Below are 16,667 nucleotides of genomic sequence, written 5' to 3'. Positions count from 1 at the left end.
GAGAAAAGGTGTGCTTTGGGATCCCATTTTGAACTTTCATTTTGGCATTTTGCAATTTGAAAATCTTTGAATCAGAATTCGTTTCTTATTTTACATTGAGGAAAAAGAGAAAGGGTGTTGTGTGTTCTTCATGAGAAAAATGAGGCTCAACAGTGAGGACAGGATGTGGTAAAGGTCCTGTGTGGTTTGAAGTAGATCCTATGACCTCTGGTCCCCCTCCCACACCACCTACATCAGTCCTTTCCTATAGTGGAAATACAGGGCAGCTCAGAGAGAACCCTCCTTTTCAGGCCTCAAATTGACAGGAAATGAGTGTGAGGGAATTCTCTCTCTCTCTCTCTCACACACACACACACACACACATTGCTGTAAAGTCACTTCTGACTCATAGCAACCTGCCATCGATGGCCAAAGCTGCAAATTTTAAATGGAGGAGACTGCCTATTTTCTTCCTGAGGAGACTAGTACCGCCAGTCTTCCTTCTCTGAGAGGAATTAGGTCATGTAAACAGAGTAGTGCAGCATAAGAGATGGATAGTAACCCACTCACTGCTGTCTAAACTGGAGACTAAGTTTCGACTCACCTCACAGAGATGTGAAGACCTCTGGAAAGTGATTCATGCCCAGCACTATTTCTAAACCTGGGCACAGAGTGACCGCCAAGTAACAGAAATGATTGCCTTCCTCTGGAGAAACTAGTCTCACTTTCCTTATCTGTAAAATGGGACAGCATCACCTTCTATGATTCTGAGAGAATTAAACAGGATTAAAACCAGGACAGGAGCTCAGGTGGCACAATGGTTAAAGCACTCGTCTATGAACCACAAGGTCGGTGGTTCAACGTCACCAGCCACTCTGTGGCACAAAGATGAGGCCATCTCCTCCTTAAAGACTTCCAGCCTTAGGAATCTCATAAGCAGTTGTTCTCTGTTCTACAGGGGCACTGTGAGTTGGAGTCAACTGTTGGCAGGGCATTTTATTTAAAAAAAAAACACAAAACAATCTGGGCCTGGTACACAGTAGGCATATTACCTGTTTACCAAATGAATGAGCCCATGAATGAATGAACTGACCAGAGGTTCCCTCTCTCACCCCACTTTTGGGCCTCTGCCTACTCTGACCTCAAGATGTCCTAGTTCTTGTCCGGCGGGTCGCCAGCTTGCCCATCCCCCGGCCCGGTGTTAGATAGCATGTCCCTCCCACCAGTCTCCCAGTTATGTAACACCGGGTGCGCCTGGCCCCTCAGCATCCCTGTTATATAACTTCCTCCTGGCTGCTGCCTCCTTCTCTTCATACAGGGCCTGGGTCCCACCTACCCACCCCCACGCCAGGCACAGCCAAATGCTCATTTGCATGGCCAGAGTAAATTTGATCCTGGCAGCAGATCTCTGTAGTTAAGTCAGAATCCCTGGGGCACCTTGGCAACTAACTGCCTCTTAGCCCAGCCACCAAGGCTGCACAGAGTCCAGGGAGGGTCTGCAAAGGCCCACCCAAATGGCACAGAAAGGGAGTCAGGCCCAGCCCCTCAGAACTTGGTGTCTGTTCCTGTGCACAGGCCCCGTGTTGGCCAGGTGCCTGCCTCCAGGCAGCCCTTGGCCTGGCAGAGCTTTGAGAAGGATACACTTGAATGCCACAGCCCAAGCAGCATGAGTGGCACAAAGGAAGGAACACCGGGCGATGAGCCAAAAGAGCTTGGTTCTAGTCTCACCAACCGGCGATGCCACCCTACACAGGTTCCTTCGCTGTTCTAGGCCTTACTGGGCCTAGAACAGAACTCCTGAGCCAGCTCAAAGAAAGGCCCTTCTCCTCAGGCTCCGGTCTGTGGCAGGCATCTGTGAGGAAAATGTAGCCTCAGGGAGGACCTAGTACACTGCTGGTCAAAGTGTTCCCACCTACCCACAACCAGGGACTGGGACTCAGAAATCCTTCAGAATAGGGCAGGATTCCCAAGGCTGTAAATTTTCATGGAAGAAAATTGCCTTTCTCCACAGAAAGGCTGATAGGTTCAAATAGATGACCTTTTAGGTTAGTGAACCAACACTTTAACCACATCACTACCATTTCTCCTTTAAAAGGTTCCCATAAGAGATTAAATCACACTCAGCTCACCCTAAGGAACTCTGTAATCCTGGCTGAATGCACCAGGCATTCCACAAGAATGACTAGAATGGGGACAAAGAAAATATCAAGAAATCTCTCCTGAGGGCCCTCTCCACCCCTGTAGAGCCAACAGACTACACAGGTCCCTTTCCCAAGGCCCTGCTGAGGGCGCAGAAGATGTCAAAATTGTCCTTGGAGCAGACCCCTGTGGCCTGGGGAAAGGGGGAGAATGAGGACGAAATGGCAAAGAGGAAGAATGTGGGAGGGGGCAAGAGGAGGTGAAGAGGAAAAGGAAAGGGCCAAGCTGGCCGGGAACAGTGGGGCAGAGAGGCCCAGCCGCGGCCACCCTGCTTCCTGGCAGCGTCTGCCTGTGACCTCATGGGCAGGGCTGTGGGGATGAGGAGGCAGGGGGAGAAGGGCCATGCAAGACACTGGAGTCTTTGTTTATTTGATTTGGGGGGGGGGGGGGGGGCGGGGAAGACAGCCCCAGGACCAGACAGCCAGGGTCATGTGACCTCATGGCCGGCTGGAGGCCTTGCTGAGGATGGGAACACCCATGGTGGTGGGAAAAGAGGGTGACAGGATGCTGCAGTACAGTCCACCATCTGACTTCGGGGCCCATGCCGTCTGCAGGCGCTCCTACAGGTGGTAGGGTCAGGCAGCCCTTGAGATCTAAAACTGGATGTGCTATCTTCCCACCACCTTGCTGTCCCCACTAACAGACTCCTCAGTCCCCTATCCCAGTTGATTATTCTGTCCGCAGAGTTGTCCAGGGCCAACCTGAACTCTTGGCAGGGCTTAGGGAGGGGGAAGGGTGTTGGCTGAAGCAGCAGAGAATACAGCTGCACAAACAGATCTCTATTAAGGGCCCACCCTGAGCTGGCCTGGCCCAATGAGCCCACCACCAGCTGATTTTCAGAGCTGGGGGAGGGAAGAAGCCCCCAGAACAGTATGGGGAGAGGACAGAGTCCCAAAGAGCCTCCACTTCACATCTATATATAATCACCATACGAAGCACACAAACAGGCCAACTCATGGCCAGGCCAACACTCACTTTCACATGCAACAGACACATAATACACTCCAAAACTCTGACAAACACACACACCTACACAACACCCACACAGACAGGAACTGAGTCTCTAGGACAAGGTCTTCTGGGACTAACATATGGCTCTCCTCTTCTTGAAAGAGCAGAGATCAGCCTCATTGAGCCTCCTAACACTAGAAATACACTTTTACTTCTCTTCTTCTGGGCATATCTCTCAATATCCCCCCCATCCAGGGTGGAGCCCCTTCACTGCTGTCTTGGTTCCTTCTTTGCCTAATCCATCACAAAGCAGGATAAAAATTGTTGAGCAAAGCATCATGGCCTACTCTAGGGCCTAGGACCCAGAGATCTAGGAAGAAAAGTGTTTGGCTCCAGGTAGGCCCAGCCTCTGTGACTCAACCCCACTCTGCAGGCGAGGTTCCTGGGACATGCAAGTGGTCAGGGTGGTGTGATGCGTGGCCCAGCTGCTGAGGGGCGAGAACTGACGAGAGGTGCTGTACACACCAGCCTCCCAATCTCAATTCCTTCCTGACATCTGTGAAGCTATGCCACGTGTCAACACCCACACAGACTCATCACCAGAAGCATGTGGTACAAACAGCAAACTTTTTATCTGCACACACAGCATGTCACAGGGAAACCACCTTATAGGCAGCAGACTTCCTCAGTTCCAGCAGAGGAAGAAAAGTGCAAGGGAAGGAAAGCAGAGAGGTTGCAGGCCTCTGGGCACTGAGTCTGGGATAAGAGCAGGAGGGTGGCCCACCCAGGAAGGCTTGGTCTGAAGAAGAGGCCACGCCCTCCCTCCGCTCAGCTTATATCATGATGTCAGAGGCCTGGTAGGGTGAAGGCCTCATTCACAGTTCTCCTGCCCCAGCCCTAGGCCTCTGCATCCAGGGTGTTGGAGAGGACCAAGGTTTCACCCTTCATAGGCTAAGTTCCAAGTACAGCCTGCGAAAGAGGCCCCATGGCCTGGGATGGAGAGAGAGGAACAGCTTTCTTAGCACAGCCTGAAATGCATGTCCTATCATCAGGGGATAGGGAGGCACCGAGACAAAATGAGTAAAGGTGCAAACTGGACACATGGTCTGAACCTTCCAGGATGATCGTCCCAAGACAACTGGCCCCAAGGGCACTGAGGCAGCAGGGGGCACCTCCCTACCTTGTTCCCTGGGGATCGCAGCAGGATGAAGCGGTGTTTCCGCTTGAGGAGGGCACGGAGGTCCTGGCACTTCTCATAACTGCCCAGCTCCACTGTCTCCACACACTTCTGCTCATCCTGCAGGGAAGACAGAGGAGACACGAACTGGTGAGAGCCAGGCGCACCCAGACGTTCTACTCAGTTGAGGGCCTTGCAGTCAGAGAGGGGCCTCAAAGTTGTCATTCATTCAGTCACCAAGATGCTGTGTTCAGACGCCATGAGGCACATGGTTGATGCTCAGGACACACAGGATGGAGGGATGGGATTGAGGCTCACCATCCAAATGAGACTCAGGGTACACAACCTGGAGGTGGGCAGCAGCATTGAGTCAAATGTGCCTGAGGCCAGAGAGAACAGAGTGGGTGCTAGAGAGGATAAGGGAGGGTTCACGTGGGTCCAGAGGCCAAGCAGGGTGTGTGGAAGAGTAAGTAAGATGTCACCAAGAAGGAAAAGGGAAAGGCAGAGCCACAGAGGGAAGCATGAACATACATCCACAATCCAGTATCTTCTGCAGAGTGAGTAACCAACCCCTCGCCTCAGCTGTAATCATGAACGGCAAAATGAGCACTCCTGGCCTGCCGGCATGAGGCCTCTCTCAGGCCATCATCAGTGTCATCCCTGGACACTGGCCAGGCTGTCTTCCTATCCAGCAGTTTGCACACTTGAGGGTTTCTCCATGGGTTCAACCCACCCAAGACCTCTCCCAGCAAGCTGCCAGGGAGGACACAAGCTCCCCCACTCAGTGCTGGTCAATTGCTTCACCATCCAGGAGGACCAGGCTGAAACAACTTCCAGGAAGCAGCACACTCCCTTGAAAAGCAGGTCCTTTCTGGGGGCACAATGCCCTGAGAGTGGCAAACAAGTTAGGACAACCCAGGACAATCATGCAGAGAGAGCTACCCAAGGGTAACTGACTCAGTGCTAGTCAGTTTTCAGTTTGGGAGGCAGGGACTTGATTATTCGCTGAGAAAAAAACCATTTTCCTCTATGTTAATCTGTGTGTACCAAGACCTTAACACTCAGAGAGCACCCCTGCCTCAGTGCATTATCTACAGGCTCTCTGTAGTGTTTGTCTACATGTGGTTCTTAAACCAGCAGCAGAATGAGCATCACCTGAGAACTTCTTAGAAATGCAGATCCTCAGGCTCCATCTCTACTGACTGATAAACCTGGGAAGATGGGCCTGACAGACCCTCCAGGTGATTGTGATGTGCCACACCAGTGGTTCTCAGCCTTGGAGGTACATGGAAGCTTCTAAAAACCCTGATGCCCAGGCAACAGCCAAGATTTGTGACATTTGGATCTCCACTGGCTGGGTGGATAACCACTAATCTATGCTCTCTTCAATGGTAGTGGTGGTTCAGTGGTAGAATTCTTATCTTCTGCATGGAAGACCCAGGTTTGATTTCCAGCATATACAACTCATGTGTGGATACCTACCACTCATCTGTGAGTGGTGACTTGCATATTGCTGTGACGCTGACAGGCTTTAGCAGAACTTCTAGACTAAAACAGACCAGGAAGAAAGGCCTGGAGATCGACTTCTGAAAACTAGCCCAGGATATAATTTCAATTTTGTGCATGGTCTACAGGAGTGGACCCTATAGCAGCTAACTAACAACATGATTTCTTCAGCAGTTCAGATAAAGGAAATCAGAGGGCCAGAGAAGCCTGGTCCCTCCCATCCAAATTTATTCAGGTTATGTTTTCCCATGTTTGCCTCCATACCTCTATTTCCAACCTCTAGTCTCCAATCCCTTCCAAGTTCCTCTAGTGAACACAAACTCAGATTCACTGATGTCGAGTCACTTCTGACTCAGAGATCTTCCATCAGGTTTCTGAGGCTGTAATCACAATGAGAGATTGCTCATCTTTCTCCTTCAAAGCCTCTGGTGGTTTTGAACCATCAGAGATGTGCAGCCTTTTGGTTCGTAGCACACACCCTACAGAAAGACCAGTAAGAAGCCCCTACTCCAGGAAGCTCCCAGGCAATACGTCATGAGCCCCAGGTGCTCTCTCCTCTGCTGAGAGTACACAAACCTACCTGGTGACATGGGCAGGGTCCATGCTAAGAAAGCACACGCTAACTCCCTGCTTGGCCTTCTTGCTCTACCTTGTGTGTCTGTTTCTCTCCCAGCACTCTGCACAGGACTTCCCTCAGGAGGGACATAGATAACAATGGTTTGCTGAAATAAATGTATGATATTAGAAAGACCCTAGGAAGTATCTCCTAGCGGGGTATCCAGAGAAAGGGGAAGGATCACTTGAACAGCTCACCTATCCCATGTCTGCAAGCTTTCCTTAAATGGGCAAACACTGACACAAACACACCCCTCAATCCATCCCACCACCAGATACTGACACCCCAGAACTGCCTGTCCTGGGTCTCTTCCCCACCAGAAATGCTGAATCATCCTGGCCCTTCTGTGGCTCAAAAAAATGGATAAACCAGAAGCCACTGGGCGGGGGTTGCATCTTTGGAATGTCAGCCTCTCTGACAGCAAAGATACAGCCAAGAGCTTGCCTAGTTCCTTACATCAGAAAGAGGAATTGAGCTAATAAGCATTTCTCAATTCCTACTCCTGGGCCAAGCTCCCCCACCCTTAAGTGCTAAGTTCTCAAAACTGCATTTAGGTTTTTAATAATGATTTTTTTTTCAAATTTCTATTTTATTTTTAAAAATGTGTAATTTGGATTTTCATGTTTGGAAGATGTGGAATCCTTCCTGCTTCCCAGCTGGAGCCAGATGTGGCAAGGCGGCCCAGGACAAGTCTGGCAGTGCCTGATGGACTAACAGCTGGGGAGCCTGTCACTCACTCCTATAGCAGCTGGGACTGGAGGAAGCTCTGACAACCCCCTTTATTATAAAAATATCCTTCTGCTGCCACGTTCCCAAATGCGGCACCTCCTAATTTAGTGATAGCAGCAGTATGGAACATCTGGGGCTGCCTGTTTGCACACCCTCGTCCCCTTGCTTTCTCCTCCGCTGCTTCTCCAACACCTTTCACCATGAGCCTGAGGACTAGAGCAGGAGAGCAAGACGCTCCCAAAGGCAGTTCCTCTAAACACTTACATCCAGGTTGCCCAGACTCCGTTGGCCTGGGACAATTATAGTGCTGCTGTGATTTGCTGGTGAGTCCGATCCCACTCATAGCTGACCCTCTAGCAGGTTTTTCAGAGACCCTCAATGAGACCCTTGATTCAGTGACTGAGGTAATGGGGGTTAGGTGTGTCAGAGACAATAAGGCTGGCACACGGTAGAGCAGGGTTCAGAGCGGCTGTACACAAAGTCGCTGTGAATCGCCAGCAACTCGATGGCACATAACACAACAACAAATTGCACAAGAAAGAGGAGACTGCCCATCTCTCCCATGGAGCAGCTGGTGGATTTCTTACCATTTAGCCACCAGTGCTCCTTTGGGACAATGATGGACATATCAAAATACCTGGGGGAAAGGGAGAGAGGAGTGATGCGAATGAGAAGTTGTCATTTTTTTTTTTGCCCCTGGGGCCATCCTTTTCCATGTATTTTCATGTGCCAAAGGCATAACAGCATTATACACCATTTTCAGTAGGAGAGTACTCTGATAGCCTCAACTTCAAAAGATAAACTATATCTACAAGTAAAAGCCACCAAAAATAGTCACAAATTCCCACAGTGAATGAATGTTTTTATCCTCATTGGTTTCCTACACAGAGATTTACTGACTCTTACTTAACACAATTTTAACATCTTACTAAGTTTCAAGCCTGCTGAAAACCAGAGCAGCACAAGTGTCTGGAGGGGGAAGAGGGAAAGGCTGTCGGAAGAATGAACACAGCGGACTAATGCAGGAGAAAGCAAGCTGGAAAGCACAGGCCAGCAGAGTCGGGTATTCTGATAAGGAGGGGCCTTCACCATCAACTTAAGTTAGTACCTACTGTTGAAGAAAACATTTAAGATATTTTAGAGGATTGCCACCAAAAATAGTGTTGGAGTTTACTAGCTGGTCTCTCTCAGGAAAGAAGCACTGGTTTTGAATCTAAACTTGTTCCTCCAGTCACTGTGAGATGCTCCATAAGCATTTTGCCCCCTGACTCTTGGGATTTTCTTCAGTGAAGTGCACCATATGCCTCCTGTCATGGAACTGTTGTGAATGTCAGTGAGCAGTAAACAGCTGAGTCCCAAACAAACATGAACGAGCACTTTTTTATTTCTATTATTTCTATTACCATTGATGAATGGGGCAAGCTTCAGTTTGCTGGACCATTAATTTATGTGGAACCCTTGTCCAGTGAAAGGGAGTTGCAATGTGTGGATATACAATCGAAAAAATAAGCACACATCTAAACGCACATACAGTTCAAAGAAACTCTCATCCTATCTAGCTTGCCCCAAGATATGTTGTTGTTATGTACATCGAATGTGAATCAACTCATAGCTGACCCTCCAGTTTCAGAAACTGTAAATCACATGGGAAGAGACTGTTCAACTTTCTCCTGAGAGACTTCTTCCATACTGCAAACAGAAGCCTAGAGAAAGTTAACTTTTGTCTAAGGTAGGTCAAAGGAAGAATTGTTCTCACCCCGGGCTAATCTTACTGGCCTGTGCTGCCTTACTTTGCCCTGTCCCAGAAACTCCCAACCTCAGGACTAGGCCAGTCCTCACCTCATTCTCATAGACCAGCAGCTGGGCTTGGCAGAGGAGCAGGTATCGATCTTTCCAGAGACTCAGGAGGCCTCCACCACTCTTCTTGATCCAGCCGGCCTTATCTGCTGTCCGGCCTCCTCGTGGCTTCTCACTTCCCTCCTTCACACCCTGCAAAATAATACCAGGACATGTCATGACTAAGGGATGTGTTCTTTTGCCGGGTACCATTGACATCATTCTAGTTTCCAAGCCGAATATTCCTAATCCAGTAACAGTGAGAACAGGAGTCCGTGTAATCATCTCAGCACCAGCCACATTATGGTTGAGCCACCATGTTGAGTTTCACACACATTGTTTCATTTAACCTGTACAGTTAACTAGCCTCTGAGTTTACCCCCAGTAAACTAGAAGAAAGATGACTTGTCCAGAGTCACACAGCCGGAAGCACTGAACCAGAATTTCAGATCTGTTTTCTCTGGACCCCATGTTCTTCCCATTCTGCCTCCTTTGATGTCCAGCCACATGTTCACTCAACCAGTCAACAAACATTGTCCTGAACACCTACACTGTCACATGCGCTGGGCCAGCTTGAAGTAAATAAAAACAACACCTGCCCTCTGCCTTCATGGAGTTCACAAAGGTGAGATGGAAAGCTTAGCAAACACCAGGAATTAACATATGAATTAACTGTGAAAAGTGATGGAGGAAACAAACAGTGGGCCACTAGTGAGGAAGGTGGGGGACCCTGTTTGGTTCAGGTCAGGGTAGTCCAGGAAGGCATCCCAGAGAATTTAAGCAAGGATCTGCACGTTGTGAAGAGGCTGGCAGGCAGAAGGATGACTGGTCTCCTTCATTCTAGAGAACCTTCTCTGCAGTCCCTGCTTCCTCTATCCCAGAAGTCCTATCCCAGGCTAGGACTTTGGGGTTGCCACCCCCTGCAGACAAAATCCACGTGGTGAGAACTCCAAGGGCTCTTTGCCTTTGGTCATGAGCTGATAGAGGAGTTAAACTCAGACCCTTCTCAGAGACATGGGCAGTCAACCAGGAGCCTCAAGTCTGGTCACTGACATCCTGTGGCCCCTTCATCACCTGCCTGGGTGGCTGGGAGTAAGGTATGTCAAGTGCTGGCCCACCAGAGGGGACCAGATACACCTCTCAGCCCCAAGCAAGCAGCACTGTTCTTTTACACATACTGAGTGCGCAAGAAATATCTGTGATGAAAAGAAATAAACATAAAATATGCAAAATACTTTGCTTCAGTGACTGGCGTGCTACCCCACCCCCCACAGCCCCCAGAAGTGAGAGTTGAGAGGAGAGGGCAGGAAAGGTGGCCAAGAGGGTGTCGGAATCTAGAGGATGCTAGAAGGAAATTAGCACTGACTAATTTTAAATATTTTATCATTTACATAAACCTAAAAAAAGAGGCCCCAGTCAAAAGAGACACGCCTCTCCCCAGGGACACCCTATGGCCACAGCTGCCTTAGGAAGGACAAGCCCAGGCAGATGTAGGTGTGGTGAGCTGTCGGGGGTTGGGCCAGGCAGGCAACTCTGCTCTTCTCTGCAGGGAAGCCCCAGCCAGGTTCTCACTTTGAACTGCATTTTCTGGTAGTTTGGGAGTCTGGCCTTTGAAATTCAAATCCTACACATCAGAAAGAAGTCAACTAACCCCTCTAAGCCATCTGTGAAATGGGTATTAACAGAAGCTGGAAGGATTATAACTAGGCCAGGATTTTTGCTTTATTTACCTGTTGTATCCCTGATGTCTTGATGCGTTATGTGTTGGACTAAGAACTAAAAGGTCAGCAGTTTGAATCTATCAGCTGCTTCCAGAAAGAAAGATGGTAAGTTATCTATAAAGATTTATAGCTTCAAAAAGCCACTGGAGGGTTGCTATAAGTCAACTTAATGGCAGGGTCTTGAGTATCCCCAATACCTAGTACAGTGCCTTATATACAGTATGCTTAATAAATGTTTAGTGCTGAATAAAGATAAGGCATGTAGTGTCTAGTATAGCCTCAATTTGGCAAACAGTAGGCATTACAACAATAACATCGAGAGAGCTCTGCTGGCCTAGTAGATAGAAAGTTATGCTACCAAGTCAAAGGTGGGTGATTTTAATCTGCAACCCTCAGGACTGGTTTTCATTGGTTTTGGTCAAACATTCTTCTAAGTGGTAAAGCACCGGTCTGTGTCAAATGTGATAATGGTCACACATGGTGGACAGGGTTTGGAGGCGCTCCCTGATTAAAACAAGCTTGGAAGCAGGAGTGGCATCCACTTCCTAAATAGCTTGCCTCTGGAAACGGAAAGTGGAGAAACAATGAAAGTTATACAAGTGTTCAGGTCTTTCGTTTATAAGGTTGCCATAAGTCGTCCACAACTCAATGACACCTAACAACAACAACAACAAAGCATTACTGTTACTGTTGCCATCACTCCCATCCTCCCTTGTGCAAATGGACCCTTCTCCCTGGGCATGGTTCAAACTTCAGGACAAAGTCTTTCTGGGTGACAGATGCTGGGACTCCAGAATCTCGATGCATGTGGGGTATTCCTTCTGGGTCTCTACTGACTTACAGATGGTAAGAGAAATGGAGAAGCGGATGGTCTCAAATGGCCTTCCCAGATGGTGGAATGAGGAAGTGGGAGGCCTGTCCGTGGGTCAGCTACAAGCCACCCTGTCCAGTGGAAGAAAAGCAAGAGGACACAGCTCTCACACTCTATTCCTGCACTTGACTGCCCCCTTCCCACACCAACGCTGACATCCTGTGTTCAGCTCCCAGTGAAATGTGTGACCTCCAGAGCTTCAGCCCCCTCAACAGTTCCCTGAAGGATGTCACAGGCCCAGGGCTGGAAGGGAAGAACTGAGAAAAGGGAAACCTCACCCCCACACTTCACACACTCACATCCTTTCTACGGGCAAGGCTGGCTCCAGCTTCTTGGTCATGGCTGAGGCCCGCTGTGGCCTGGATGGCCACAATGTGTGTCTCTTAAGGCAGTTAGGGCTGTGGAGTATAAAGCTGTTGGCTGGATCTCCCATTTCTAAGCTCCAGCTTTCCTCTTGCCTTTTAGGGGCCCAATCACCAGCCCATGGAATCTACTCCTTAACTAAACTCCCTCTACTTGTTGCCCTTGCCTGCCTCACACACTGTGTGTCACATGAAGATCTCAGGGTGCAAAGCAGGAACCTTGGGTCTTAACCATTGTCCTTTCTGGATGACCAGAGCAGAATAAGTGAATACTAGGGTGAGCTGCAGAGGCAGGTCTAGGGCTGGTGGGACCATGGTAGGTGTAAGGTAGAAAGGTTTAAAAAGTAGTAGGGGGGTCAAAGAACAACTGATAGGACTGAGGATGATAGGAGCCAAGGTTTAGGGAAGGAACTTCCTATCAAGAATCACCCAAGGCAGTAGTCACAGAGTCTTGCTTGCCTCTCACCCTCCACCCTGTCCTTCTCTCTCCCTCTCAGACCTCAACCTACCAGTGACCCTGACTTTGCCCCAGTAAGTTCTCCTAATTGCCCCCTCCCCTTGGCAGGGCTCACAAGAGAGGTTTTTGTCCTGCTCAACCCAGTTTCTAGGCCTCCTGTCCTCTTATTGACCAGCTGACCACTGCTCTTCTGGTTTCACCCTCTCCCCCCCTTCCATCCGTCCTCTCCCAGGGTCTCCCCTGCCCACTGTGAGCAGCTCCTAGGGCATCCTTGGGGGCCTCGCCTTGCTCTCCTTTGCCTGAGGTGGGAGGGTCTCTAGGTCATTCACTGGACAAAAAGAGATACTAGGTGACTTCAACCTTGTGTTGAAAAAGGAGGAGGTGGGAAGCCACACACACCACACAGACCGTGACAGAGAGATGAAGCCCGGCAGAAGAAGCCTTGCTGACAAGCAATACCTCACACCACAGGCAGATAACCTTGGCCCTTTACTAGATTCTAATACGTGATGATGCTCAGACCAAATTGACTAAAGATCCACCAAGCCCAGCCAGGTGGAACTCCCAATCTGAGGGACACAATGCCCCAACTCTTAGGAACCCCTAGTCAAATGCCAGGCACAGTAACCTAGAGGACATTCCAGTCCAGTAGGAATGATACAGACCTTGCCCAAGTGAAGTCCCCAAAGGGGGAGTATACACACTCTCCTCTCAAGAGGCTCTCAGTCTGTTGAGAGAGAAATAGGACCCCCTCTTGAGGGTTTCCGAGCTCAGTCCTAGCTCTCAGGTCAGGGAAATATTTAAGAAGTTCCTGCAGAACTCAGGATTTGGGTAGAGATATGCGCACCAGATATCTTGGAGAAAGAAAGAAACAAAAAGTGTCAAAGACCCTAAACTCTCAACCCTTTCACTATAGAGCAATTAAGTCACGGACTTGGGACAGAATACCTTGTCTCTCTCTAGCAAAGCCTAGAGTCACCCAACTAGAGCAAGACCAAGAAAGGCAAGACTACAGAACAGCAAAGGAGAAGAATCTCAGGGCACAGATAAGAAAATCTGGGAGAGGGTTCTTATTATTACTCCAGCAGTAGCACTAATACTCTATGCTGATATTTGTTTGTCTCAAAGTCTTTGCACACATATCACACTTTCTAAGTCCCTGAGATCGCAGATGGGCATCTATTCAGACCAGCACTTCTTCAAGCTTCAGCCTGATGACATCCACTGAACAGAGGATGGATGCCACTGAGGCTGAGAGAGCTTGGCACAGGTCTGGGCTGTAAGCAGCCACCACCTGGAAGGGTGATAAGGTCTTTCTGGGTCTGGGGTCATGCATCAGAACAGATGCCTATGTTCTAAGAAGTGTCTGGGAGAAACAAAGATGGGCACTGAGGTCTGGAGAAATCAGTAGAAGCTACTGGGAGAGAAAGTGAGATGGGGAGCTAGAAATGTCAAAGGCGAGAGGGCAACCAGGCGCCAGGTATGTGTGGGTGAGTTTTGGGTAGGGGTGCAGGTGGTTAAAACCACAGACGTCCCAGGTATGCCTGAAGCTTTTGGCAGTAAGTGATAAAGTCAGAGGCTTAGGAACAAGGAGGAATGAACAGGCTGGGCTGGCCAGAGACAAATCATTGGTCCAGGAGAACTTCTCTTAATTGAGGGCCAGCCCAGTCAGGGAGACGGAGTAATAATCCTGACCCACATCCTCTGGGAGCAGGGGAGGGGTGGAGGGCAGAAAACCCAACCCTTGAAACAGCAGGAGCCCCAGGCAAAGGGAGGGCAGCCCCACCCCTGCTGGCAAAAAACCCATAGCAAATCACAGAGGGCTGACTTTGCCTCCCCACCTCCATCTATTCTGAGAGAAGGGGCCACAACCACACAGCCAGAACCCTGAATGGTTAGGCCCCATATTTAATAGAAGAGGAAATGCAGGGGGAGAGGGGAAGTGACTTATCTACCATCCCACAGAATCACAGGGCCTGGCCTACAGGGAAAGCTGATGTCCAGGCCCACTGCCCTAGGGCAGTGGCTTCTGGAAGTAGGGAGGTGGGTACTGATGAGAACACAGGGTCGCCCGAAGAGTAAAGGTTTCACTTTCCTTCCTCACTCATCCAAGAACTGACCCTTCCCTTCAGCTGAAAGGGCCAGAAAATAGGACCCCCTAGAGGGGTTAAGAGGCAAAGCAGATAACACCTTCTAGACCCAACAAGCCCTTCTTTCTAATTTATTCATTCCATAGTCATATATTAGATGTTTGCTCTGTGTAGACTCTTGGATGATGGGTCTGCAGGGAGAACTGGGTTTGTACACTGAGTCTGAACCCCATTCCAGATAAGGGGAGTCCTGAAGGGTAAGAGGGAGGTTCAAGGGGTACTGTGGGGCCAGCAGTCAAACTCCCGCGGGGGAGGGTTCTCCCTCCTTCCGAAGAGAGGAGGTAGGCAGGCCTGATATGAAGCTAGAGCGTCCGGGAGGAAGGCAGGGGGAAAGAGACTCAGAAAGATGAAACTTCTCCAGTCCTCCTACCACAGGCCAGTTCCGACCTCAGATTCCTTGAGACCAGAACTCCAGAACCTAGACACCCCTTACGACACATGCATACAAGCAGCTTGCCCGTTTGGGCTCCAACCTAAAAGGCCAAGGAAGAGGAAATCGATGACAATCTGGGTTCGAGTCCAGCTCTCTCGATTACTTTCAGCAAGTCGCCAAACTCGCTTCCGTCTCCCGTTAGTCCAAAATAGGGACAATAACAACAACGACCCTCCACGGTTGGTGAGCGAAGCCAAAGAGATCGTAAAGGAGGATGCGGTCTGCGAAGAGTCCAGCGTAGACCTGATCCCCGCCCCGACCCCACCAGCCTAGGCTCTGCCCGTGAATGGGGGGTCCTCAGACCAGCGGGAGTGGAGTGGGCAGGGCCAAGGGCCTGAGCCCAGGACCCCAACCGCCTTGAGGGGCTCGAAGTCCCCAGTCCAGCCTTCCCCTCCGCCCCGCCTAGTCCGGTCCTCACCTCCTCCATGACGAATCCGCGGAGGTCCGGCCGCTCCGCCGCTCACTCCCGGAGCCGTGAAGGCTCCTGCAGTCCCATCCGCACTCGGCCGGGCGGCGGCTCTCTATGTTCTGTCCCGCCAGCGGCTGGCGGCCCAAGAAACTTCGGGGGGGCGGGGCCGGAGGCGGGGAGTCTTCCGGGGCTGAGGGCGGGGTCTGCGGAGAGAAATAGCGGACTAGGGGCCCCGGTTGGGGCGGGGAATGGGAGGGCGGAGCCTGGGCTGGGTGGGACATGGGGGCGGAGTAAACGGACGGGCGAGATGGGCGTGTCCTTTTCGGGGGCTTGGTCTGAGTTGAGGGCGGAGCCCGGATTCAGAAAGATTTCCCGGACGGCGGGAGGGGAGAGGGATTAGGAGGGGTTAAAGGATGAGGAGATTGGGTGGGCGGAGGGGGCTTTTGGCCCAAAGGCAAAGCGAGGATGCCGGCAGGGCTCCGGGTGGGGGCAGGGTGGGGTGGATCTTGAGTGGGCCTGAGGCTGCCTATCCTTTTGAAACCTCTAGAGAGAATTGGGCTGGGGGCTCGTCAGAGCCGCCCTGGGCGACCAGAGATGGGAGCACTTAGGCGGCTCCGCTTCATTTTCTCCCCGGAGCTGAAGCCGTGGCGACACCCTGCTTCTCTTCTCCCTGGAAGCTCCGAGCCAGGGTGAGCCTGGAGCTCAGGCAGCCTCAAGAGGGCCACGTAACGGGAAGATATGGGGCTGGCTCTCCCCCACAGGTCCCCGAACACAGGCTTCTCCTATAATTATGCATCGCTCAGAGCTGTTTCCCTCCCTGGTCCCCCTATCCGAAGATTGCCACTACCCCTACACAGCAGTGATCTCGCAGGCTTGACAATCTTGCTGGGAAGTAGAGTGGGGCGTTTCCCTCCAAAGGAGGACACTAGTTAATAATACCCTGTACCTATTGTAGGGTAACACGATTCGAACCCACCAGCTGCTCCACGGAAGGAAGAAGGGCAATCAACTCCAGCATGCTGTACTGCCTCTGAAAACTGGCTAGAGGGTCAACTCTGGGTCGATTCTGACTCAATGGTATACAACAACAGCAATCCATTGTACTCTTGGAGAAAAACAGGCCAGAGAGTGTCCGAAAAGTTCTCCTGCCCTCTCATGCCCAGCTCTCGGGGTCAAGCCTGCCTTACGCGTTAGCGGAAGAATTAAGCGCGTGTGGTCTCAATGGTGACCTCTTTTGGTTTTGGCTGCCATAGCAGCCGCAGAGCCACTCA

At 50.6% G+C, this 16,667-nt stretch overlaps 1 protein-coding gene across 1 annotated transcript in view; it reads right to left on the bottom strand.

Moving 5' to 3' along the window:
- The window catches only part of PLEKHO2 (pleckstrin homology domain containing, family O member 2), a 22,956-nt gene extending 7,279 nt beyond the window's left edge, over positions 1–15,677 (bottom strand). Inside the window, exons 1-4 of the mRNA XM_006899636.1 lie at positions 15,406–15,677; positions 11,896–11,944; positions 8,997–9,146; positions 4,310–4,426 (exon numbers count right to left, since the gene is read on the bottom strand). Coding sequence (XP_006899698.1) covers positions 4,310–4,426; positions 8,997–9,146; positions 11,896–11,944; positions 15,406–15,677 — 588 coding nt within the window. The remainder of the gene's footprint in view (positions 1–4,309; positions 4,427–8,996; positions 9,147–11,895; positions 11,945–15,405) is intronic.
- Positions 15,678–16,667: the final 990 nt, after the last annotated feature.

The sequence above is a fragment of the Elephantulus edwardii genome, unplaced genomic scaffold, assembly GCF_000299155.1.
Source record: "Elephantulus edwardii isolate Elephantulus edwardi_28Jun2011 unplaced genomic scaffold, EleEdw1.0 scaffold00263, whole genome shotgun sequence".
In the NCBI taxonomy this organism is placed as follows: domain Eukaryota; kingdom Metazoa; phylum Chordata; class Mammalia; order Macroscelidea; family Macroscelididae; genus Elephantulus; species Elephantulus edwardii.
Note: the sequence above shows the minus strand (reverse complement) of the source record. Positions and strands in the feature narration are given on the sequence as shown.